Raw genomic sequence first — 26,688 nt, forward strand, 5'->3', positions numbered from 1 at the left:
TCCCAGCAGAAGTTTGTGTGTCTGCTGGTCTCCTCCATGTTGAAACTCAAAGCATTTCACTTGCAGCTATGTACATTCCATATAAATTCTGCTTAAAAAAGGGAAGTGTGCTTGAAAATGCCTGTGGCTCTACAGATGATCATGAGTCATTACAAGGATACAGAGAAACTCATTATACACACAGACGCTGTTATATGTGTTATTTGTTTCACATGAAAGTCTCCATATGAACACGTCACGTTCATACTCCTCTGAATTCTGTTCAGACATCAGATGGTTTCTTTTCTAATTACTAATCAATTCCCAATCTCACACATATTTGATATGATTTAATCAACAATCATATTTATTCAATCAATGTCTTACACAGTACTCAGATATAGATCTCTGTTTGACAGCAAATATACACAACAACACACATACACACACACGTATAACATGTTCGTTTCACAATGTTTGCAGGAACAACCCATAACCTCAGAACCACACAGATCTGGTTGCCATGGGTATGATGATATCACTGCCCATATGTAAACACCAATACAGAAGATGCAGCTATCAACACGCACCAGAACATGTGGAATGAGACAGTAAATGTACAATAAGACCAATTCTTATTTATTTTAACATCAAAAAAATATGTGTCTGGTTTGTGAAGAAAAGTATGCTGTAAACAAAACAATATTTAAAAGTCTTTTTGTCCCTTGGTTGTAAAAGTGATAGGAGTTCGTTGATGAGCCTTTTCACCATGAGGAATGAACATGCAGCGTTTTCATTCAAGCAGTAGACGTGGAGAGGCGACAGTGAGGAGAGGGACAGCTAGGACAGTGGGAGGTGTAAGGGGAGGCTCGTACCAGAAGGGACAAGTTGTTAAACTTTGAAGTCCAACAGGTTGCAGTCGATCTTGTAGTAGACGTAAGGATAATACTCCTGCTGGCTCAAGTTCAAGCCTGGGATGTCTATCACAGTCTGGCCATGGGACAATAAGAAACGTTAGTGTGAGCGAGCTGCATGTTGTAATGACTACAGTATCTGCAATCATCTCCAAAATGAAATCTCCCTCATGCATTATTACATTATTAGTAATTAAACTAGTTTGTGTAGTGGTAATGAGGATAACTGAGGTGAAGTAGTTGATGTAGCATAAACAAGGTTTCCCTGCATTTAACTTCAAATTTCAAAATGTATACTTTTGAAAAAGGCTATTTTATTTAACCAAAACTTATTTCATGATAAGTTCTAGAGATGTTCGAATATCGATACCAGCATCAGGAAATGCCTCTGACAGTTACAAAAATGCCGGGTCAGGCATTGGCAAGTACGTGAGTCTATGTTCCAGCCCGATAGGCTGCACTGTACTGCCACTGGCAAGTACTGTTTTTAGAGTGGCGAAGAAGAAGTGATTTCCGGTAGCGTAACCGCATTTAACAGACATTATAAACTCGTCAAAGACAGGAGGGGAAAAATGGTATTGGAAAATATCTAATAAGTTAATAGACATTTGTTTTTTATACACATTATCACAGCATCACTAAAAGGGCTGGGACTGTATTGAATACCCTCACTTACAAGCATTATTTGACACACAACAAGAGGTCCACGCTACAGACTGTGCATGAGGTTTTGATTATTTGGACTCTTGATTATTAAACTTCAAATAAATAATACAGTACATAATTATGTGATAAAAATATACTATATACTATTTGGTATAACATTCAATAACTTGCAGGAAAGTCACTACCAAATCAACCTCACAAAAAGAAAACAGAATGATGTCTTTTAAAGATTTTAACACTTTCTTCTACTCTACACTCTTTTCTCTCTTTGCTTTGCCATGCAGAACAGTGTTCGTTAGCAGCACATTCAGAATCTGACAGCGTCTTTGCAGCATCCATGTCTGTTTTTAGTCAACTTGTTTTTGTCCCTCTTTGATCAATAGATTTGGTGTGTATTATAGACATAGGACACATTGCAGGTTCTGGTGTTGAATGGACTAAAATGTAACGTTTACATGGGAAATTAATGAGACCATTATTAAAATGTCAGATAAGCTAAAACATATGAATGTATTCAAGAATAAATTTGGGGTAGAAGTTTAAGTTTCGAAAAGAGACTTCTTAAAAATAATTATTTTAAGTAATGGGGCTATTGTATACATTATCATTTCCTTTATGCATAAAATTCTTGCTGAGATATTTCATATCATAATTTATTCCATGATAATCATATTATTAATTGTTTGAATTAGCACATGCCAGTGTTTTTCTGGATGCTGTGAGCTTGTAGTACAGTAAAATGATACAGAGTACTCACATCAATGATAGCAGCTGCGCTGCTGTCCAGATGCTTGTACAGATCATTGAGCACCTCCCGCAGCTTCTTCATGGTCTTCTTGCTGGGCTGCAGCAGCATGGCCTGAAAGTTCACCGGCAGCCCGTATCTGCAGGAACAACACGTCACACATGTGAACAACTGAACGTCATTATGTGTTCAGCTTCTGTGTAGTTATATACATGGGTGAGATTATGACTGTGTCGTATGATTACTGCACCTTAAAACAGATTCCACAAAGACCCTGAGTGCTTTAATGTGGATCCACGCGATGAAAGCTTCACTGAAGTTCACTTTCAGCCATCGAACAAGTGGCCCCTGCAGAGAGGAAACGCAACTTAAGGTTAGAAAAGCCATTCATTTATAGTAATTATCTATTTAGGCTGTTGTACTCTTACAAGCTTTTTTTTGCAACCAGTGACTCATATTTGCAAGTTATTAAACAAATAGAAGATGGGGCCTCATTTCTCTTTCTGTCCTAAACAAGTCAATTGTTTCTGCACCACCACTGGTGAGTGGAATGTTTTTTTACTGCAGTGGATTTGGAAAACTAGTTTTGTTGCACTAAACAAAAAAAATCTTCCTGTCTTAGGATCCCTGCAGGAGAAGGAAGGTTAGTAAATGGGTTTGACAACACACTGAAATATTGAATCATATTGGGAACTTTAAATTTGAATTATATTTTTTTATGCATCACTGCCCCTTAAATCATTTGATAAAATCTGATTATTTCATTCCTACCTTTCACACTAATGTAAACCATTTTTCCAAAGTGTGAAATTAGTTTTCTGATCATCTTCAACACAGCCTGTAGTTCTTCATTCAAATAAGCACAGTAGGTAAAGTTAGCTTAAAATGGTTAATTCATCAAAAGTGAACAGCGTGTTAGGGTTAGTTGTTCATTGTGGTCAAGTAATGTGGAATGCCAGGTAATGAAGCTGTAAGAAGAGATTGTTGAGAATTCTTTTTGATGTGTCAAAGGATGGTTTGTTGTAAAGTTGGCTGTTTTTCCCTAAATTTAAGAAAGCCAAATATACAGTACTTTAACCTGTCATTTGGAGCTGGTCTACTGAAAACATAGTTAGATGAAAACTAAATAAGTTATAAAATTTAACTAAATACATAAACTAGAGAAATGGTTGCCAATAATGAACTGTATGTCTAAATACATTTAAAGAGTAAACAATTGGATAAAACACGTGTGTATCTTACTATACCTTCCAAGATCAAGAGAAATCATTACCCAGCCATGGAACCATGTCAATGAGCACATTACAAAACCTAGAAGTACAGCCTTGCGTTCATATGCCTCCGCCAACCAGTGCAGTTTCAGTCTACATACATCTTTATCCAGACTCATATGAGGTCACTATGACCAAGTGAGTCTAAGTGTCTAAAATTCTCTCAAGGACTTCTTAAAGGGATAGTTCACTGAAAAATGAAAATTCACTTATTATCTACTCACCACTATGGTGTCATCCAAGTGTCCACAAGCCCCGAAATTTATATTTGACTCGAAACATCTACGTCATTTAAACCGTGTTTTTAGCCTAAATGTCCTCTGATATCCTCCTACGAGGTGTGTTCGCCGACCCTCGGACACACATCGTGGTGCTACGTCTGCTAGCTTAGCAACTTCCAGTGGACTTTTAGGCTTAAAACATGGTTTAAATGACGGTGGTAAATTACCTCGTTTCGAGTTGAATATGAATTTGCGGACACTTGGGTGACACCACACGAGCCATATGAAGGCATGTTATGTTTTTCTGTTGTTTAAATCACTTCTGAAGTCTAGGTCACCATTGACTGTCAAAGTTTACTTCTGAGACTCCAGAAGTGTTTTGTGGACTCAAACACTTCACCCACCCCTCCATCGACACAATGAACCCTTAACCAACAAAGTCGAATCAGTTTAACCTTGAGTCGAACAGAAAATGTATCTACCAAATTTGAAGAAATTCCCTCAAGGCATTCTTGAGATATCCCGTACACAATAATGAGATGGACACACAACATGAAAACATAATGCCTCTGCCACTGGCTGTGACCTTTAGACCTTTTGACCCATTAGATCAATTTTCATAGAGATATCACCAATAGTTTTAAAACAAGTTTGAAAATTTCTCAGTGTCCATTTCACTTACAAACTGCTTCTTCTTATCGGTGGAGAGCCGTGTCATCTCCTCTTTGTCTGCCTTCATCTCCTCTTCATTGTACTGAAAGTCTCTCACTGTGAACCTGGAAGTAAGATGGAGAGGAGAGGACAGTTTATAATGAAAATTCAAAAATAATGTTATTGTTTTTTCCAGCCTGTGATCGTTGCAGCTCTGTTGGAGATATTTCTGTCTGCCCTTCAATCTGGTCTCCTTTGAAACTAAGCTTAATTTCTATTTGTAGACTCTTTTCACACATCTATTTTGTGATTCACACACTGTTATGTAATGGTAAAGTATGTATAACAGTTCGTACTTGTTCTCTCTGGCTTTGTGTTTGAAGTCATCCATAGCTTTCCTAAACAGAGTGACACCAAACAGGCCGCTGTCGTTGTCCTCAAATAGCAGACTGGAAAAAAAGAAAGGACCATGTTATACTGTTGTAATGAAGCTGGTAAGATGAATTTATAATACAGGTGGTATATGAGGAAAACAATACAAGAAATTGGTAAAAATACAGATGAAATAAAAATCACGTGACACAAATAATGTGTAAAAATGAAGAAACCTGACATGGGTGTCTCTAATAAAATGTCTGTTTCCTTTGATATGATGACATCACTCACTTTGAGGATCGAGGCACCACCATCTCGGCGAGTGTTTCGTATGTTTTCTGCCAGTCAGTGTATCCCGTCCTGAAAGAACATGAAAGCACGATAAAATATATCTTTCTTCAAAATAAAAGCAGTGGCATGATACTTTCTGTTTTAATGCTTTATTCCCCCAAAATTGTAATATGTGGTTGACTGGTGAAGTTATACTCACTTTGGAACAACTACCACCAGAGTGATAAGGTACTCTGAGTCAAGCACAAAGTCTTCCTTCTTGACAATGTCAGCCAGACTCCTGGTCAGGAGGCTCCCCCTAATGGCACACAGCAGTGATACAAAAACATGGATGTGACATAGTGATGGTGCCTGGGGTTCACAAAGCATTTGCGGGGCAGTCATTTTTCAGACCATGCTGACATGGTCATAGAACATGTCCAGGATCTTTGAAGCTGAACTGGCGAATAATCTCAGGCCAAGAAGAAACCAAACAGGGCATTGAAAGCGAATATTTCTTTTCATTAAATTTTTTTAAAATAAAGTCAATGAGACAAAGGAATAAAATTATACAGCCAGGATCAGCCTGATCTAATCTAGGAGGTTTTTGGAATGACAGTTTTATTGGTGGCAAAGTGTTATATTTTGGTGCCTATTGGATATGCTGTCAGCCAACGCCTGTTCACAAATATTTCTTCGGCTAATGGTAGGAAAAATTTAGTTTTGGTCTTAATAAATTCTTTCTTAACCGTTCCTAGTGTTTTCTGTGGACACATCATTATTAGAATTTTTTACGTTATAGATACATTTTAGTGTCTATGGATTACTTACGCATTCTTCCTTTCTAAATTCTGCAGGTTTCCCTTCAGGTTGTTATAAGCAGATGCTCTTGTCTTCAGGTCATTGTCAATCTGGGATACTTGCTGTAAAGGATGAAAAGCAACATGGAAATAATTTATAATTGAAATACACAGTAACATTGCATTAATGACACACTTGTTTTGTATTCAAGAACGCTACCCAGATAGCGTTAGAATCATTAAGCTACATTAAAAAGTACATAAATACCTAAAATAAGTAAATTATTCAAAATTAAAATGCATATTTTTTCATCACCTATATATTGTCCAGTTAAATGGTCAGACCCACCTTTGAGATGATTTCAGAGATGTTTTTAAGTGACTGTTTGATGGGATATTTTGCCATGTCCCACTGAAATCTTGTGATGTAGGTGACAAGATCAACTGAAAAAAAGTCAGCAAAACACAATTACCTGAGTTAAGTAAACAGTTTTTTCAACATTGCTTTACAAATACATTAAATAAGTTTTGATCCAACTTACAAAAACACACATTTTCTAACTTGCATGCAAATAGTTTCAGTTTTCTTTGCCAGGATATCTGCCACTAATACTATACAAAAAAGGTCAATGGAGTTTAATTTGTGCTTTTCAATGCATTGAATAAAATTTAAAGACATAATACAAAAAATATTCAAAAGATAAAATTATGTTTTCTAAATTGGATGATTTCACTCTTGAAACATAACTTCACAACATTGTAGAAAACATTTAAATCTAACTTATTATCATGATATAATTCCAACTTCATATAAATCAGTTTCTGGTAGTGAAGTTATCAAAAGACACTGTGTTGGAACATCACTGTACCTCCATTGGCCAGCAGGTTCTCCTGTACTTTGTCTCGACTGTCCTCCAGCACGTCGGCCATGTACTGAGCTACCTTCTTCACCACACTGTGAACAGCCGGGAGACATGAAACACACCGTTCCAACACAAACTGCGTGCACAAAGCCAGAGTAAACCGTACACTCATCCTGCAAATGCTCACATGGCCGCCATCCTCGAAATTTAACACAAACATACACACACATCAGAAAGCTTCACATATCCCTGTTAAGGTCATTTCCTGACAAGGCGATTTATAACATGGCAGAATTTCAGGGTTTAAAATTCTTGACCACACTGTTCAGCGGCACATCAGAGAGGAGCCATGTCCACAGGGGAAATAGATCAGTGGTTCCCAAAGTAAAGGTCAAGACCCCTGTGGGGGTCACAAGACACTGAGATGGTTTCCAGAGAGCAATTAGAAAGGGCATATTTTAGCCGTAGAAATGAAAAAAGAATTGTTGAAATTAAAATAAAACCATTTAAATAAATAAAGATGTTATCAGCTGTCTGATTTCCTGTTCATAAATGTGGGTTGTATGTCTTTCATTTGGCGTTTAATCAGTATTTAGGTCTTTAACAATTTCTATAACTATTAGAAACTATCTAAATTTGTATTAATATTTACTGTATCATGTGTCCAAATCATATCAAATTCAACACTGCACTTTCCATAACCATGAAGAATACGAATGCCAAGTGTGACGTCAATAAGACAGTATGTGAGACAGACAAACAGATGTTTGTGGAATTAATAGGTCGATAGCAGAATTGTCACAGATCACATCTAAAGAGTTCATAAGACAGAACATCTGCCTCTTGAGCTTAAATTCAATTATCTGTAATGTATTTTATTGTTCATATTATGACATTAAAACACTGAATTCACTAGTTAAAGCTCAAATAAAAAAAATTGCATACATTTATGGGTGCAGTTTTCATTTGTTTAGGTTCTCTGCTTTCCACATTCTAGATGGAAACTTCAAAAAGGAGTAAAGTCAGACTTTAGTCCAACAAATGGAACCGTGTTGCAAAGTTGGTCTTTCTCACAGTCTTGGAAATATCTACAGAGTAAGCAAAGCATAACTCGGGCAGTCATGGCCGTGTGTGAGTTTTGATGTCACATTTTCAAAAGACTATGAACAGCAGATTCAGCACATTCTTGTGGCACATAAGTCATCAGGTATAAATATGACCAAAGAAAAAGCTGCTGGTGTGTCACCCAACTGTAAATTGCCAAGTTTAGAACCGCGAGCCTCGGGCCCCTGTGAAATTCCTCATTGTTACAAAGTAAGGGAAAGAATTGTGAAGTGATTGACCTGCTACATCAGAATTTGGAGCACTGCAGGTTAAGGGGATTTTTTAAAATGCTGTTTAAAATACAGACAGCTTTTTTATCTGTTTATAAAAACTAAATTTAATCACTAAATAATATTTCATAGACAAAGAATACCAAAATTCAATTCAGGTCAGTATACTGCAAGTAGCTTACCTTTCAACAAATGAGTCAAATTTGGCCAGCTCATCCGACAGTCCAACCAGGACATCTAGTGTCCCAACCTGTTTTTGGACAAAAAAAGCAAAAAATAAATAAAACAAAAATGCATCATAACTTTTGACTAATTAGTCATGAGATCTGGGTCATCAGGGTTGTGTTTAAACAGCGGCATCGGGGGTTCAATCAGCCTACAGTGACATCCAGGGGGCCCTATGTGTTTAGGACGGCGCCTCTTTGTCCAGACCTGCTCATGCATCTCTAACAGTTCCAGGAGAACATCACAGCCCCATGTGGCCGCAGGGTCAGCGAGGTTACCTCACCTTCAGCACAGAGAGGATCCAGACGAGCTGAACTGCTCTGTGGACGAAACCTTTGACGCTTAATCAACGCTTCATCATGCAGGAAACGGATCTGTGCAAAGGCTGCTTCCAATGTTCAGAATCAGCTTATTCTTGACAGTGGATATACAAGGTGAGTGGTTTTGATATTAGACCTCATCTCTAACCGCTGCTGAACTTTATACAAAATGATGACCACAATGAATGACTTGAATGTTACGTCCGTAGATTCTACATTATCACAAAGTTGTGGCTGTGCACAAGGGGGAAGGTGCAGAAAAACAACCTTGAGGTCTGGTATGTTGAACTTGTGGTTGGCGGAGAGGTTGTGGGTGCGTGTGGTGGCTGCCATCATTTTGTCCCATGTCTGCTGGCAGGTCTTCTCTCCAGGTGCAGAGATCAGCCAAAACTCTGTCATGATTACAGCACTGGTGCAACTAGAAAGAACTGAGAAGAAAAGCAGATTTAGACTCATGTGACTGCATTTGTTATCATTCACTTTACAAAACTATGAGGTTTGTCCTCTACTGAGTCTGTTTGTTTTTTTTATCATTAGTGTGTTTACATGTCTCTTGTTTTTAGCCAACTGTTAGCTCCCTGCGTTGTTGTCATTAAGTGTACGGCTGCTGTTTACCACTTAGAAAGCTAGTAAAATAATGCTTTGTTTGGGGTTCAAATCCGTTGAAAATTACTGTAATGAACCAGTCGTATTTATTTTCTAATAGTTATAGAAAGTGTTAAAGGCTTAAACACTGATTAAACGACAGTGTAAGTCAGACGAAGCGGGCACAAAAAAGATGGTTAAGGTCAAGCAGCATCCAGCAGGATGTTAGCCACTTAGCTTTGCTCACAACTGCAGCACATGTAGTTGTTTGACGATTGTGTGACGACTTCACTCACCTGTGTATTAAAATGTGGCCGTCGCCAGTTAAAACGTCGCTGTGTGTGTGTTTGTTTCTACGGCTTGATAATGTTCATAGTTGCCATTCACCACAGTTCTTCAGGTCTCCTGACAGCAGCATCAGAGTCAGCTGATCTGCCGGAGGAACCGGAAGGCCTCTCACTCCCTCTGCTCGCTGTGCAAACACAGCAGCGACCACAGCTGGTGCATACGGTGTACTGCAGCGCGAGCACAGCCAAGTGCAAGTCTCATTCTATATGTGTCCAAATATCCCAAATCATAAAAAAAGACCTGAAGCTGCTTCACAATCTGAACAGCATTCTCTATCATTATAGAAAGAAATATTCACCGGACAAATCACATGGGGAAAATGGAAGAAACCAGTGTCATGTTGTACAGAGCATCAGGGTAACAAAGTTATGTATAGATTGATGGAAAAGATCAACAGAAGCAAAAAAAAAGAAAGAAGCATATATTACATTGCAAAGCTAATTTGATTTAGTTTGAGGGACTTTTTTCAAAATTGAATTTCAATATTGCAAGACCTCCACCCCAGACTTGGGCCTTAAGTCAACATTCCAAGGGTATTATTACATTATTTGAGACGGAAACAGACACATACTTGGATGCCAAGTCAGCAGCATTTGAGACTTTAGAGTTACTAAATTTGGAAAAGCCGGGTCAAGTTTCCTGACTTTGGGTGTCTCCTGTATGGAATCTGAGGAAAACACCCCCAAAGGGACATGTTTATAGTTCAGTGGGCCTGGGGTTCATTGTTTGGGACACAATGCTTGGTCTGCCTGGAGCCAACCCTCGACATCAAACGGCAGGGTGAGTTTGCCCATAGCTGGCTAGAGGCCAGTCTACTGGGATGTTATCAGGACGCGCACACACACACGCACGTCACAATCAGTCAGTCTGCAGAGCACAGGCTACTGCTGAGTGTAATCTTTTCTGGTTCAATAAGAGAGAAAATGTTATTTTAACAATAAATAGGATCTCACGCACACTTGTTTGACTCAGCATCCTTGCCATCAACCATTACAGTGTCTTACTCACATGACCTGTGATTTGTCTCAAAGTTATGTTTGTGAACATTGAATAAGGCCTTGAAGTGTTCAAAAAAATAGTCACATTGAAATAACTAACAAATGTTGAAACTGTGGTAATGGGCAGACTGTTGCCTTGTCTTCTCCTCCCCTATTTCTTTAGAAAATGCTGCATTTTGAAGTTTGTCGTCAATTCACTTGTGCATTCCAGGAATGAGGGTTTCTCTACATGCTTTGTGTAAACTGTCTCACTGTACATCACCTGTGTAATCTTTCAATTACCTGCATTTTACTTCATTGGGGCGACAGTGACCTACTGCTTCCAGAAATGCAAGCATGCTAACAAGCACACACAAAGCCTTACAGGCTTGTATGTGTGTGCGCGTGCGCGCATGTGTGTGTGTGTGTGTGTGTGTGTGTGTGTGTGTGTGTGTGTGTGTGTGTGTGTGTGTGTGTGTGTGTGTGTGTGTGTGTGTGTGTGTGTGTGTGTGTGTGTGTGTATAAACATGATTTATTTGTCAGATATTGTACAAATCCTCAGAACACTGACTATCTGTAATTAGTTTGATTTACAGGAACGGTCCTCATTTATAATAAACCACATTATCTCATATAACTACTGACACAGAGTTATGAACAGTCTATTCTGCAGTCTATCTTGGCAGAAAGGAAACAAGGGTGAAATGTGCATCATTTTTTAGGCTGTGTAATTGTTTGCCCATCATGGTATATCTTATTACGTCTCTCCACCACTTTGATACTATTGTTGAAAATGACATGTCGAGGGAAAGCCCAGAGATAAAAAATCGTTCCTTTTAGGTTGCATTACGCTTTGTTCGAAATAAAAGATACAAGTTGTCAGGCCTTAGAAATCAACGTTTAAAGTAAAAACAAATAAATTGTGCCAACTAATAAAACTTCAGTCTCTTGCTTCAAAAACTGTGAGTGAGTTCTGACAACTTAAAATCTCAATATGTGATTCATTAAACAGCTGCAAATTTGCGTTAACTCATGTTCTTTATTTTAGGGATAGAAGGGCTTAAAATCAGAAGCTCAGTTGACTCGTTTTTGAAAGACTAAATCAATCAACTCCTCATACAATGTTATTTTGAAACATTGCTTGTATATTTCCATCTCCAAACATGCATTGCATTAGGTTTATACTTTTTTTTAACATATGAAAAAAATTATATGATGGACACTGATACTGTATGTGGGTTTTAATCTGATTGTCTCTGATGTGGCTTCTCTCTAAATTCAAATTAAAACACAGCAAACAATGATGAAGATATGATGAAGATGTTGAGAGAAACTATGTTTGCTTAATGTTTATGTCCAAGGCTTTAATGCACGAAAGTTGAACATTAAAGACACTAAGAACAAAAGTAAGAGGAATCTGAATTCATTTGTATTTAAGTGTATTTAAAATACTGCTTTGAAAGATTTCAACTTTGAGTAAATGAATGGAAGTAAAATTGCTTTCATGCAACATGGTTTATGTAAACAGAAATAAAAGATTTAAACTGGATAAACTCAGTGCCTTAACTTTAAAAATACCTTGATTTGCCCAAATCAAAATTTATAGTTTTTTATAATGTTTAACCAAAGATTGTGTTGAGGTGGGTTCTGTCAAATGTTCACTCCCATTCTTGGTAAATAATTTTCTCACACTAGTAGATCAGGTCTTTCAACACGATTCCTCTTTGCATATTTTTTTATATTCCTGCAGGTGGCTGCTTTGTATTGTCCTGTTTAACATTCACATCAGTGTGAGGTAAAGTTGGTTCGAAGTTCTTTTCACTGAGCAACATTCTTTGGCAAAAAGAGTAGAATCCATTGCTGAGTGACTTAACAACACTTACAACGCTTCTTCTTGCATAAGACCAATTCATGGTGGGTTTAAAGAGTCACTTATTCAAGTACAGAGAGATACTGATATACTGAGATAGATTTGCAGGTGCCTTATCTGAACTGACTGTTTATTACATATATTTCATAATTAAACCTATGTATATAATCAATTTGTTGGAGGTGTTTCACCCTTTTCTTTTTCGCTGTGGGACAATGTTGTTTTTTCCTCTGTGACTGGAGACTTTTGGTCTGTTGGGGTTAACCTACGCAAGGTCTTTCCAAGTCTGTGTGTTGATGTAATCTGTTTGCAATGTTTGCAAATAAGAATTCCTGCTGCACAATGCAGCCACTGGAGTATTTGCCCTCACAGTGGGTGGTACACATGTCCCGCTGTCGCATACTCAGTGCCTGCGACAGCTATTATGATCCAAACAATGGGAATCAAACATTGTGTGTTACTGTAAGGCACTTTAGATGGTATGTGCGATTAGACTTATATTTAACATAGGCTCATTTCGTGTTGGAGAGAACAGGCACAACACACGGAATAGCTTTTGTGTTGCAGTGCGAGGCAAAGACGCTGCCTCTCCAGCCTTGACAATGGATTCTAAGCAATAGTTTTATTGAAGAAACAATTGCTGCTATTGTTTATTTTTTGTCCCCGAGGAGTACTCAAAGCTAATCTAACACTCTGAAGGATGTCACAGTTATGAGAACTCACAACTGTTCGCAGAAAAACACATGCAGTGTTATTTGCTGTGGGCTACTCAGGATGATAAAGATTTAGGATTTAGCTCTTTTCTTCAATTAACATATAATCTCCATGGAAACATACAGTTTAAGATAGGTGATAAATGTGTTCATTGAATCCTAGAAAACCTCAAGATGTACATTATTTTGAGATGAATTGTTATTATGTGTATTCCAATTATACACATTTGAATTGATAAGGACTGTACAGTATGTGCCTGTCACTCTGTAACAGTAGCTGAGCGTTCCTTGGCACCCTCCTCCTCCTGTTGAGGAGGGAGACATGCAAATGTCTCTCCTTGGAAAAAAAACACACTGCCCCAGACCCTGCACTTCCAGAGGCAGGCACAACTTGTCAAAGTCACAACAACAAAGGCAAAGGGACGGGGAAAATCCAGTTTGAGCTTGAACTTGAAGACAAAATACATGCATCCATCTAACTCATTACTCATGGGACTTCTGTTTTGCAACTGTTGATTTTTGGCAACAGAAAGAAAGAAAAAGGAAAATTAAAATCCTTAATACTGAGCCATGGGGAACACAATGAAGACATAACACAGGTAAACTTGACATTTTTTTGAAGATGGCCTATTTATTGTTTATAAAAGTAACTGTATATAGAATTTAGTCAAGTTTGTGGTTTTGTTTGGTGAAGATACAATTAACTTTCATTGTATATGGAACATTATGTTGTAATAACATAGAATAGAATATAGAATTATAATTGGGACAGATCCAATTCAATATCTGTATCAGCCACTGCCACAATTCACTTGTGAGCTGTGATTTTAAGTCATAATTTCTGTGTAGATGACATCAGGCCAGGAATCTTGTCTTACATGTCTAGTTTGGACTCAATTGGACCATGTATGTCCGAGATACACAACCTCGTGTTTTGACGGCGTGTAATCAAACTTTGATGCCAAGTCACGAAAACGCGAAATTCGTGGTAGTTTATATCTCCATCTTGTTGAGATGACATTCATCTCAATATGAAGTTGAGATGATTATTATTTTTAGGGCCCTCCCACCAGAGGTGCTCGGGCCCTAAAAATAATAATAATAATAATCAACTGGTATAGGTAGTGTTCCAAATTCAGGTATTAGAATCAGATCTGAAAAAATAAGATTGATGCATCTTTGTATAGAATATGGTGAAACTGTAAAACATAGGAATAAAAATAAACCTGCATACGCTCACAGTACACAATTATGTGTATTTAGAATGAGACCATTATTATTGTTGCTATTAAGCGTGACATTAGTCCACGTGTAATCAATCATTTCTTTGGAAAACTGAGATGTATTTTTGACATCTCTAAATCCCGCCCCTCTGCATTGGATCAATTCGCCGTATTTAAGTAGCATCACGCTGGAAATAGTTCTTATAGTTTGTAATTATTGAGTCATATTGATTATGAGAAAGAAATCCTGAATGAAAACTTTGATGAAAACGATATTTTTCTGCATCTATGTCTTTCATTAATCAAAAGACGTCGTGATATGTTCGTTAACATGCATTTTATTCTGATACTGTAACCGGATGTGCTCCTGTTAGTTTCAGTGGGCCACTTGTTTGCTCCTCGCTCTGTCGCCACTGTTGTCGTCCTCCCCCTCGTTACAAATGGTCCGTAGCCGCTCGCATCTACACAGCATCGACCAACAATAACTCGAGCTAATCCTCCTCGTCCATGGCCGTTTTACTTTTCTCTCCTTGTAAACCCACCACTCTTTAAAAATTCCGCCTAAAAAGAAAAAGCGCTCTGTCCCCTCTTTTGGGTTTTCAGCAGACGTAAGTAACGTTAGCTAACCGCGTTGTTAGCTTGCTAATTAGCATGTGGTTGAATGGACCGGCAAATGTAGCGAAAGCAACTAATGCAAGTTGTAATACATTGGAAATAACGTAATGTCCAGTCGCATCATTGTTGAAACATGATAGATTCCTGTACAACATTTACATTGTGTATAGCTATGTAGCGAGCTAAGGCTAATCTGAACTTTATCAATGAACGTAAACGACCTGTCACAATAGCTAGCAAGGAAACTTGAGTCCGACGTGTTAAATATGGCTGTGAATTAGTAGCAGAATGGGAAGTGTTTGGTGTTTGGAGTGACAATACTTCTTACCATGTAACATAGCAATGTCAATTCATTTGAAACTATCATAATTGCCTTGGATCAAAGTACTTTATCATGGCGCATGGGTCTGAGTACCAACCTTCAGATATTCAATACAGTCTTAACAGAAAACATGTATCACTTATCCAGTAAACCCTAAAACATATTATTTGTTCTTCCTCCATTGCCTTTCACTCAGAACTCATTCTGCCTGCTCGTCAACATTTCCTCAACACATTTGATTGTACAGAGCATTAAATGTGAAGGTAGATTGGAGCCTGTGTCAGTGGAGAAACAGTCGCTCTCCTCGTCACAGTTGTTTCTCTCTCAGTGACTGATTCCAATGTGCCCTGTCCTCATTTGTCCCTGTGCAGGTGTACAACAACTATCCAGAGGATTTAGGGGCAGCTCTATACCGGGAGCCATTTGACTTCAACGCCGAGCCACCTTGGGATCCTAGCTGATAGTGGACGAGTTCATCCCAGGACTCATCCATGTGAGTACATTAGATGTGAACTGAGGAATTAATGCGTACCCTTGATGGATTGTTGATACTCTCATAGCAGAAACACATGCAAACTAAACTGTGTTTTATCTAGCATTTTGCTGTGTGTGTGTTTCTGCTTGCAGGGACAAACATCGTTATTGCTTAACTGAAACTCATGATAGAAGAAACAGATGGATATATTAAGAAATAGCTTGCCCCAGATAAATCACAAACTATAATATTAGATCTAACATTTCAGATCTATTTTCAGCACTTTCAGTCACTAAAATGACAGGGCACTGTGTTCTGGACTGATTATTATCTGCAGTAGTTTTGCTTAATATATATATATATATATATATATATATATATATATATATATATATATATATATATATATATATATTCAACTAATATGTGAAATGTATATTTAAGCTTTTTTCCATGTTATATAAAATCATGATTGATTTTTAAAGAGACGCTTCGGTCAAGCCATTTCCCCAAATTCTTTAACTCCTGTTCAAGCAGAGGACTAATTAACACCTACAGACTTCAGTCCTTTTTTTCACCATGAAATCAAGTAGGCACCAAAATGTTACCCCTGGCCTACTGTCTATTCATCTGTTTGTTTTAGCCTTGTCATAGTGTAGAACACAGCAGTCTTTCCAGGCACATTGTTTAGTCTCCCCATTTAACCTCCCAAAGCCACAGTCATTTCAGATGTGGTCTAGTCACTACTGTACATCTCTGACGTATTGTGCAACATTATTGAAAGTAAAGTTGTGACAGAGACGCAGACAGTATTGTACCTTGCTTAATGCCATCAAAAAGAACCTTTACGGGTCACCAGCTCAGGGTTTAATGGTGATTGTTGGGAGTAATTGATGGTAAAGTAAATGAACCCTGTGCCCCAGACTCTGTGTTTTCACAGTGGCTTTTCAGAAGAATAGGCCTCTTCCACAAAGCTTTCCCACAACATGAAACCTGTTCTGTGCTCTGATTGGATGCTCACTGAAGTGGCTTGTTTATGGATCAAATCAGAGAAGTTTATCTTCCAGTTAATGAATAAATGAGAGTAGGAAAAAACAAATAATAAATGTATATTGTCCAATAATGGCTAATTTCTTCTGCCTCTTTAAAATTCATGTCTTATGTTGACTTTTCTTGCAGTTTGTTGTAAAAGTCTAGGACCCCAGGGGCTCAGGATCGAGCGAGCAAGACAACTCAGATTAGCCACATTCTTTATGCCTGTCGGATTAGAGGAAAACGGTTGAGAGGATGAAAGGTATTGCTGATGAGCCACAGTATTCTGTTGGCCTGCTGGAGGCAGGCACAGCGCTCTGCGACGTGATTGACAACCACATTAATGAACAAACTCTGGTAAGGAATCTCAGTGAAACATGATGCACGTTTAGCACATGACCTCTTACTGTGTTGTAATTTTCTCAAACGCCTGTTAATGTATTGCCTTGTTAACTGTATGTAGTAATTTTACATGTAGACAAGTTTTGCCAAAGCTTGCATGTTTTGCTGACTCTTCCACATGTACACTTCTGTCTTCCTCAGTCGGAGAGGAATGCATTTTTTGTAGCAGACCTGGGAGTCGTACTGAGGCAGCATGTTCGCTGGCGAACGCAGATGGGCCAAATTCGGCCCTACTACACTGTCAGATGCAACAGTAGTCCAGCTGTTATTGAAGTTCTTGCTGCTCTGGGCACTGGATTTATATGCACCAACAAGGTACTTTCTCACAACAGATTAGATCTCTGTTGTCAGATCAGTCTTCACATTAAATAATCACAGTTGCAGTGTGCACTGTTTAGGCTGCACGGTCTTACAGACATGTTTTAAAGAACTTGTTACATGGTACTAAGTTTGGATCAATATATACCACCCCTCCAAGCAACTACTAGTACACTTATATAGAACAATATTACACAACCTCTGGTGCACCACCAAGTGGTCAGTGTACCTCTGCTCACCTTTTAAACGTTGTTGATCATGTATTTTGTTTATGGTAAACCATGCAGGATGGACATGATATAATAAATTGTCTGTTTACTAAACCACATACTGTATAGTACTGAAATACAATTGTGTCTTTTTCTCTTTGTATGTCAGTCTGAACTGGAGCTGGTGCAGAGCTATGGTATTCCCTCTGAAGACATAATCTACAGTGGTGTCTGCAAACAGGTCTCCCAGATTAAATATGCTGCTAAGAATGGCATTGACCTTCTGGTGTGTGATAATGAAGCAGAGCTACGCAAGATTTCACGCTGCCACCCCAATGCCAAGTAGGTGTTTGACTGTATTAGTATTAAATCCCAGGGCCAGTGATTACATGACATGAAATTGCCATTTCAACATTCTTAAATAATTGGCTCAGTTATCAGTTATTACTCACTATTCATTATATGAGCAACAAAAATGCTTTTATCAAATAATGATGTACCATGGTTCTTTGTTTCCTGTGTGTTGATTCAGGCTGCTGCTGCAGGTGGCCACAGAGGCATCGAGCCCAGACGATGAGATAAGCATGGCATTTGGCTGTTCCCTTAAAGACTGCAGACATCTGCTGGAGAGAGCTAAGGAGCTCGGTGTACAGGTCGTTGGGGTCAGGTGAGCTCTGCAGAAATGCTCTGTGATTGGTTATAAAGCAGTTTGAAGAAATGCAACTATAGATAGGGTACAAAGACGAATACAGAACTCACTCGAATTTACCAACCAGCCTACTACATAAATAAAATTGAGCAATTTTTTGGGTGTCATATTGACCATGAAACCTTCACCCCAAAGGTCCCACATTTCCGTCTCCTGTGAAGATGACCAGGTGTATATTCATGCCATCTCAGATGCCCGCTGTGTCTTTGATATGGGAGTAAGTAATTACAAACATTGTTATGTAGCTTGTTACACTGCTCAGTTCAGTGACCACCACTCTCCATCACCTTCCGACACACAGTTTAACCCTTGGACACTTGCGGTCGCTCTATAAACACTCAGTACTTTGATGATCACTTGTGATTTTGTTTACACATTAACAAGCTTTTGTCTGCCTCAGGAGGAAATTGGCTTCAACATGAAAATCCTGGACATTGGAGGCGGCTTCAGTGCCTCTGACACTCCGCTGGAGCTGGTCAGTGAATTCCATACACACCACACGGGTAGAGAAATGTGCAATGTACTGCATTGAATTGCATTTTTTTTAAATGATGGGGACAAAGAAATTACAGTATCTTATGAAATACAATGTATTATCTATCAGTTTTCAAATTGTACCATGTGAAATATTTTTGATTTTGCTGCACAGCCATAGCACACACTGTATTCGGTGGTATTTCTACTATGATGGGCTTGATTGATGCCACTCTTCAGGGGTTGTCGATGAGATTGATTATAATGTCTTAATTGTAAAATTTGGAGGCCTACCCGTTTTGGTTCCTACTTTTTACCACTTGGTATCTTCTTTGCAGATCAATAGTGCAGTCATGTCTATGGTGGACCTATACTTCCCTCTGTCTACTGGGGTCTCCATCATTGCTGAGCCTGGCAGCTTCTTCGTGTCCTCTGCTTTCACCTTGGCTGTTAACATCATTTCCAAGGAGGTGGTGGCACGAGATCGCCAGAAACAGGCACACGGTCAGTCGATTGTCACTTTCACTGATGCATTCTGTAATGTCAGCCCAACTGCTGCGCCAAAGACAACTATGCAAATTTCTGAATCTCAAGCTGTAATATACAACTAAATATGAAAAAGTTAAAGAATAAATGCCTTGCATTCTCAAAGATTTTGTGCAAAATCTGTCTCAACAGATGAGCTTTATCCAAACGATGAGCCAGAGTTCCAGTACTACATGAACGAGGGAGTGTATGGATCATTTGCCAGCAAACTCTCTGAAACAAGGATCGCTGCACCATCTGTTCACAGGGTGAGTCACAAAAATTCTCTGGGTCAAGATGTAAACATATCTATTCATTCAACCTTTATTCATATAGTGAGAGTTGTTTTCTCTCTTTTACATCAGCTCACTCTGTACACAGGACAATAAATACAAGCACAGCTTACCCATAGTGCAAAACTTAAATTGGTCAATTGTCAAGATGATCAACATAAAACATTTCTTTTATAAAGTGAAATTAAAATGGTAAAATTCTGGAAGCCTTCTGGTTTCTCTTTCTAGTTTGACCAATCACCTTTCAGCAGGCTTTGGTTGCCCGCAGGTAAACATTTCATGTGGCGAGCAAAAGGGGTAAAACACATTGACCGAAATGCATCAGCTATCTGCTTTTTAATTTATCTGCATTTATACACAGGTATGTGTTAATATAGATTAGCCAAAGTGACGCCTGGACCTAAAACACCTAGAATAAGTATCACTGTTTGTGTTTTGTGTGGAGAGTCTTGGCCCGGTTATCCACTTTCGACACCAGAAGCCCCAAAATATCCCCCTTTGTCCCAGAGGCTAATTTGTCATCAGAGGCTCCGAGATTGTGTTTCCCATAATCTCACTGTTATTAAGTGTAAAACACCACTTCTTACACTATAGTTTACTGAAACAGATTGTTGTGATGCATGTACAAACGGACAATCTCTTCTGTGTGTGCTATTAGAACACCTCCCTGGATGCTCCAGTGTTCAGCAGCAGCCTGTGGGGTCCCTCTGGGGATGACCTGGATCAGGTAGTGGAGCACTGTTTGTTACCTGAGCTCAACATCGGAGACTGGCTCGTGTTCACCCATGCTGGGGCCTACAGTCTGGGCCAGCCACTCAGCACCACCACTGACTCACCCCCACCCCCTGTATACTATGTAATCTCCTCCAGAGACTGGTAAGGACAGGTGATAGATGGTATTTTTAAGATTGAACTGCGTGGCTAAGTTTTAAATAATCCTTGTCTTCTGATCATACATGTGCCTCTGACTCAGGTTTGTTTTCCTTTTCCTCCACCAGGTTTGAAATGCAGGACACTGGTGTCGCCCAGGAGGCTACAATGAAGAACTTCTCATTGGTCCCTTATTTCCTCAATACCTGCCAAACAGAGGCTGCACTCTCTGTCCCAGCTTAGCAATCATCAGGACAGGAGGGCTTTTACTTTACTGTGTTCTGCTGCTAGCTACGTCTCCTCAACATTCCACTGGGATGAAGTAAATTAACAGTGCAGATAGTGCTTGAACTTGCTGGGACCAGATATAATTGATCTCACAAAGCCTAATGTACAGTGTAACTTGTGTTTAGACCTGGACACCCCAAGGTGTTAATTAGTATCCAATAAGACAGATTCATTCTTCCCTTTGCTTTGGGTATCCCATGGCAGTACAGTTTACACTCATACAGTAGACATGAAATGATTTTAAATAATATTTGACAAATGTATTATTTGTATCACTGCTGCTCTTGTAAAGTAAGATATATATATATATATATATATATATATATATATATATATATATATATTCCAGAGTGAAGCAGTGTATTTAAATAGAACAGTTCTGAGACCTTGTAGGGTTAGCCTCAAGATGTATTTTAATGATTTTAATTGGTTGTATAGTTTATTTTGTGTGATAAAAGCTTCATACCAGTCATTTCAAATGTGTCGTCTTTATCGCTGTTTTAAACTGAAGGCTCGCAGCACTATGTTGCTGCACATGTGACCGTGCATTTATTCATCTGTTTGATGAAGCCAGTGTGATCAATGTGCCGTCACCTGCTCCTGGTAAACTTCAGTCTGCCCTTGTGTTTGTTGGGAAGCTAGTGGCTTGGTGTTCACCAGTAAACTGGTGTTGTGGTTTGAGGTCTGAGGTGCGAGTGAAGGACCAGTTGGTGACTGCTTTACCACAACGTAGCAGCAGATTTCGACAGCACGTGTTGCAGATGGAACAAAGCAAGTGTTGATGAGTAGCAAGTCAGCTAACATGGAAAAGGGGCTTGTTTTGTTTTTTTAAAGAAATCAAAACTGAAACTGTTAAAACCCATCATATTTTACAATTTCTATTGTATTTGTTTAAAAAAAAGATTTCAAGTACAGACATGTTCGGATTCTGCAAGTGTACTTGCAAAGTCTGCATCATATCTGTGAAGTGGTCTTCCAATCTCTGTGTAAGGCATGACATTACCTGTATATACACTTCTAGCTGTGCTTGTCAACCTGAACAATAATAAACACCTCACTGACTGGACTGAATGTGTAATGTTATCATAAAACACCATAAATGTTGTACTTAGTGAAACCAACCTGCTATTGTACAATCATAGCAAAAAAAAAGATAATCCAATTCTCATTCTGGATAATGTGAAAACAGACTAAAGGTCAAAACCGTTTAGGAACTATTAAAAATACATATGTTATTGTAAATCTGTGCTGTGTGATAGCATGTGAAATATCTTTTCTGGATAATTTCAAATTCCATGGCTCTTATACCTGGCACTGACATAACTCTTTCATCATCCAAATAACATCCAGATACAGATCAGACTTAAATTCCAGGAGTAACGGGGGTGTAATAAATTCTGGACACAATTTAATAATGACCGAGAATAAATGTTTTTAAATTTAATAAAGAGTTCAACATCAGCCTCAAAAAACAACTTTGTGCAAAATTGCAGTGTAACAAATAGATTATCATGCAACATTCACATGTCAAATATCACTGAGTTAAACATACAACACATTTGGTGTGGGGAAAAAAGGGAAATTGCTTTAAGAAAACTATTTACATTTGATTCTGTCAGTGTAATTCCTCAGTCGTTGGCTTCATTAGGAGCAGCCAGGCCAGCAGCCTGGGTGACCCCTAACCTCCAGCAAGGCATCTTCTTCGCTGCTAGGTGTCTCCGGGCATGCTTGGCCAGGTGGTCACTCCGCATGAAGCAGTTGAGGCACATGGGGCAGACAAACTTCTTCTCTCCCGTGTGGGTGTGGCGGTGGCGGGACAGCTCATCAGAGCGAGCGAATCGCCTCTCACAGCCCTGCCATTTGCATTTAAAGGGCTTCTCACCTGATGCAACACAGACAGTAAAGTGGAAACTGTATCGTCACTGAGGAACATCTGATGTCTCATCTATTCTCTTTTAACTACTATTACTCTTTTAATCATTGTCTGCACCAGATGCTGACATGTGACTGGGTTACATGATTAAAAGATATACACTTTCCTGACACTGCAATCACAGTACAATTACTATCCACATCTCTCATCACTTACCTGTGTGCGTCCTCATGTGGGCCTTGAGGTGGGAGCTCTTGAAGTAGGTCTTGCTGCAGTCCTCATGCGAACATGCATAACTTCGTACACGGGACACCTCTGGCTGCAGTGGGTTTTGTCGTTGCTGCAGCAACGTACGACGAGGTGCAGGCGCGATGGCTGGTAACTTGTTGCCACCAGGTGTCACCAGCGCTGGCTGAATGTACAGAGCAGAAATGACCAGCTGAGGGACAAGGAGCATTAGGGGGCCTTGTGCAACCTGACCCCCAAGAATAAAGGCCTGGGCAGAAGAAGCAGTGTGGTGTTTTGGCTTCTGTAGTGTGTGTTGTTCTGTTAGTAGTTGGTGTTGCATCTGACTCTCAAAAGCTGTTATAGGCTTTTGCACAACAGTGGTGGACAGAGAAGAGACAGGAAGAATTTGACTGTAGACAGGTACAGGAGAGACACGCTGAGGTATGATGGATTTATCATCTGGGCCTGAAAGGCTCCTCTGGGTCTTGTTTTCCTTCCCCACTTCCGGGTAAGTCACAGTTAAAGGCTTCTGAGGTGAGTCAGACTGCATTACAATAATCTTCTCTGAGTCTCTGGTGTTCAGCCCATCTTCAAAGTTCAAATCTCTTTTGAAGTCCTTAGTATGAACTTCAGTGAGTCTGTCAGGATGGATGCTGCAGCAGCAGTGCTGACCATCTGCCGTGTGACGGATCACACTGGTGCATTGGAACCTCTGCTGAGAAGCAGCAGTGTGTGCGACCAGATTAGCGCCTTCTGCTGGCTGCCAAGTCAGACGTTCAGATAGTGCACGTTGATGCAAGGTAGCAGCTGAGGGTAGATGTGTGGCCTCGCAGTGGGGTGGGCTGTATGGAGGTGTCATACACTGAGAGGAAAGGAAGGTTATTACATTTTTAAAAAGGAAATTCTCAGATTTCTCAACCTGCGCCTTATGTTTGAAAATGTGATTGTGTCAATGAAGGGTACTTACAAAAAGTTTGGAATTGGTCCAATAGATTGCCTCCGCCGGCAGCCGCAACTCGACAGCAGTGGTTACAATGTAATCTTATGGGCAACTGCGACAGTCCAATCTTTGCTAAGAGTCTGGCTACATAACAAATGTCTCGCTCAAGAAGTCTCACTCACAACCATGCAGCAGCTCGTCTCCCTTCTGCTTGTTGATCTCCTCCTTCATTCCTCAATTTGTCAGAATTCTTATTCTGTAAACTCCGGCTCAAACAAGTAGGGATGGCCATCGAAGTCAAATCCTTCATTAACATTGTCCACATGAGAAAAAGGTTCAGCCAAAATAGTTCCTCTCGGTAAAATCCAAACTCCTCTCTCCAACTCTCTCATTCACATTTCCACCTCCATCTTCCTGCAACAACCCAAGTTTCATGACACTTCAGAGTGAGACTCCTTTATGAATGTGGCCAGAAACTTAGCAAAGGCGCAGAATAACAATTTTAACCTTTTAATGGTGACAAAAACACTTTAGTGGACATTTCATGAACTGTTGTTGTTGCACAATAAGACTACATTGTAGCCACTGCCACTATATCACCGCCGGCAGAGGCAATCTACTGGAACAGAATAGAAGCATAGTACAGACAACTCTTCAAAATACTCTTGTGCCTAAAGTTATAGTCGAGACCAGGTATGCAAAAACTTTGTCTAAACTCTTAGCCAATTTGTGTCACAACACTTACCAGAGGGGATTCCTGTACAACAGTGGACTCTGGAGGGGCAGACTCTTCCTCTGAGCAGTCTGAGGATGGAGTCAGGGGTCTGAAGTGTCTCAGCCCAAACCTCCTGGTTTTCCAGTGATTATTCATGGACATCAGAGCCTCCACAGCCTCCATGTCACCTGCACCCATAGCTGCAGGCTGGAGGTCACTCTGGATGTCTGATTGGAGCTCCTCAACTTCCATGTTGGATATCTGGTATGAGAGCAAAACAAAATGTTCTAGGCACAGCACTAGACAATGCAGAGTTCCTTCATTAGATTTAGATTTGGTAAATGTTCAATACATCACATAGTCTTGAATCACTGGGCTGGATTTAAGGATTTGCACACAATTACCCATGCATCATATAGGCAGGTCATGTCTCAGGCTCTCAGCAACATCCATTCAGTGTTACACAGCCTAATGATCACTGCCATCACCAGCAGAATATGTAGAGGAGCATGTGAAGTGAGCATGATCAGCTGCAGCTATTTTGCACTGGGGAACTTTCACCTACTTCCATGGGGGACAGAAGCACCAGCTGTGCTGCTTACACAAACAGTCACACCACACAGTCTAACTAGCCCTCCCTGACCTGACCCCCCCCCACACACACACACACACACACACACACACACACACACACACACACACACACACACACACACAGTACATGGTTATCATCATATCCATCACATCGAACACCATCACTTATACCCAATATGAAATGTTACTTAGAAGGAACTAACCCGATCTACTCACATCTTAAGGCAGGTTTAAGAGCTGGCAGCTCGGCAGCTCCTTGTGCTGATCTCAGGAAACCAGACCTGCTCCTCAGCCTCGTCCACGGTCATCGATTCCAACGTTTCAAATGCGGTGCCGGAAAAGAGGGGCGGGGCCCATGGCGTCGCCCAATGCTGAGAAAAGGTGTGTGAGGTACCGACCAATGGAAGACGGAGTGGGTGCGTGATCGGCGGCTGACAGCCCCGTGGAGACGGTGTGGTCCCCCTGATGGTTTATAGGTAGTGTGGGAAACATCCTCGTGCAGAGCCGGAGAGCCCCCACCGGTCCCCCACATGTCCTAAGGATCCCATTATCTTAGCAACTTCATCCCAGAATGTTATCAAACTGCAGATGGCAGTATACTCTTCAAATGTATATGCACTTTGTCTATGATCATATCGCTTTGTAGTACAGTGGATGTGGATTGTTTAAAAAAAGACTCACTAAAATTGACCTTCAACCCATTTTACCATTTGATTTATTGCTCTATCATTGTTAATTGTTAAATAAATGAGGGGATAGATGAGGCATCCCAGAGACAAGCATATTGGTTCTAGTTATAATGGGCCTACAGTGATAAGTACTATTTAAGCTAGTTTATAAGAGTTTTGTATTTACTCAAATTAAATAATATAACATATATTTGGATGTTAATAATTGTAAAAATATATTAATATTAATATATCAATAGCTTTTCCTCATTATGTCGTCTTACTAATTGTTAGAAATACCAGCCTTTTTCGAATTGTTTAACTGAGCCTCTTGTTTGGCTTGGATGCAGCTTTCTGTGCCTCAGACACTCCCAAGATTAAGATTGCTTTATTGTCCGGCAATCATGCACACACAAGCAATGGGGAAATTGATCCTCTGCTTTTAACCCATCTGTGTGAACACAGCACACATAGAGCAGTGGGCAGCTATGGAAAGCACCCAGGGAGCAGATGTTAGGGGAGTAATGTGCCTTGCTCAGGGGCACTTAGACAGTGGAATAGGGGGAGTCCGACTTGAACAGATACAGGTCTTGTCCATCCTCCGGTCCAGGGTAGTTTGCCAGTCCTTTGCCTTGAACCAGCGATATTCCAGTCTGATGTCCCTTTTTCTAACCACTAGTCCACCGCCGCTTATTTACAGCCAATTGGTATTGTTTAACGTTTTTTCTAATCTAATGTGATTGGTAGTTGCCACAGTCACTTGGGCCTCATTCACTAATATGTGCGCA

General features: G+C 39.7%; 3 protein-coding genes across 5 annotated transcripts; 1 reads left to right on the forward strand and 2 right to left on the reverse strand.

Moving 5' to 3' along the window:
• Positions 1–314: 314 nt before the first annotated feature.
• LOC117776868 (V-type proton ATPase subunit C 1-A-like) lies at positions 315–9,675 on the reverse strand. The gene is made up of 13 exons (XM_034611228.1): positions 9,516–9,675; positions 8,902–9,062; positions 8,272–8,339; positions 6,762–6,847; positions 6,242–6,336; positions 5,924–6,015; positions 5,313–5,411; positions 5,114–5,182; positions 4,804–4,896; positions 4,479–4,572; positions 2,555–2,652; positions 2,317–2,443; positions 315–969 (listed from the first exon to the last, which is right to left on the reverse strand). The coding sequence occupies exons 2-13, from the start codon at positions 9,031–9,033 to the stop codon at positions 871–873; spliced, it is 1,152 nt and encodes a 383-aa protein (XP_034467119.1). The 5' UTR covers positions 9,034–9,062; positions 9,516–9,675; the 3' UTR covers positions 315–870.
• A 3,825-nt stretch (positions 9,676–13,500) lies between these two features.
• On the forward strand, positions 13,501–21,953 carry LOC117776311 (antizyme inhibitor 1-like). Of its 2 annotated transcripts, none has more exons than XM_034610139.1 (12): positions 13,501–13,726; positions 15,659–15,780; positions 16,942–17,151; positions 17,338–17,511; positions 17,893–18,065; positions 18,256–18,390; positions 18,568–18,649; positions 18,833–18,907; positions 19,245–19,410; positions 19,585–19,700; positions 20,383–20,600; positions 20,723–21,953. In XM_034610139.1, the coding sequence occupies exons 3-12, from the start codon at positions 17,050–17,052 to the stop codon at positions 20,835–20,837; spliced, it is 1,356 nt and encodes a 451-aa protein (XP_034466030.1). In that variant the 5' UTR covers positions 13,501–13,726; positions 15,659–15,780; positions 16,942–17,049; the 3' UTR covers positions 20,838–21,953. The 2 variants fall into 2 exon arrangements, with proteins under 2 accessions (XP_034466030.1, XP_034466029.1); XM_034610138.1 differs by lacking the exon at positions 13,501–13,726 and adding an exon at positions 14,757–14,958.
• On the reverse strand, positions 21,627–25,600 carry LOC117776312 (Krueppel-like factor 10). Of its 2 annotated transcripts, XM_034610141.1 has the most exons (5): positions 24,669–24,799; positions 23,951–24,542; positions 23,792–23,845; positions 22,972–23,761; positions 21,627–22,764 (listed from the first exon to the last, which is right to left on the reverse strand). In XM_034610141.1, the coding sequence occupies exons 3-5, from the start codon at positions 23,840–23,842 to the stop codon at positions 22,511–22,513; spliced, it is 1,095 nt and encodes a 364-aa protein (XP_034466032.1). In that variant the 5' UTR covers positions 23,843–23,845; positions 23,951–24,542; positions 24,669–24,799; the 3' UTR covers positions 21,627–22,510. The 2 variants fall into 2 exon arrangements, with proteins under 2 accessions (XP_034466032.1, XP_034466031.1); XM_034610140.1 differs by lacking the exon at positions 23,951–24,542 and adding an exon at positions 25,449–25,600 and having other exon boundaries at positions 22,972–23,845; positions 24,669–24,899.
• Positions 25,601–26,688: the final 1,088 nt, after the last annotated feature.

The sequence above is a fragment of the Hippoglossus hippoglossus genome, chromosome 16 (genome assembly GCF_009819705.1).
Source record: "Hippoglossus hippoglossus isolate fHipHip1 chromosome 16, fHipHip1.pri, whole genome shotgun sequence".
Lineage (NCBI taxonomy): Eukaryota > Metazoa > Chordata > Actinopteri > Pleuronectiformes > Pleuronectidae > Hippoglossus > Hippoglossus hippoglossus.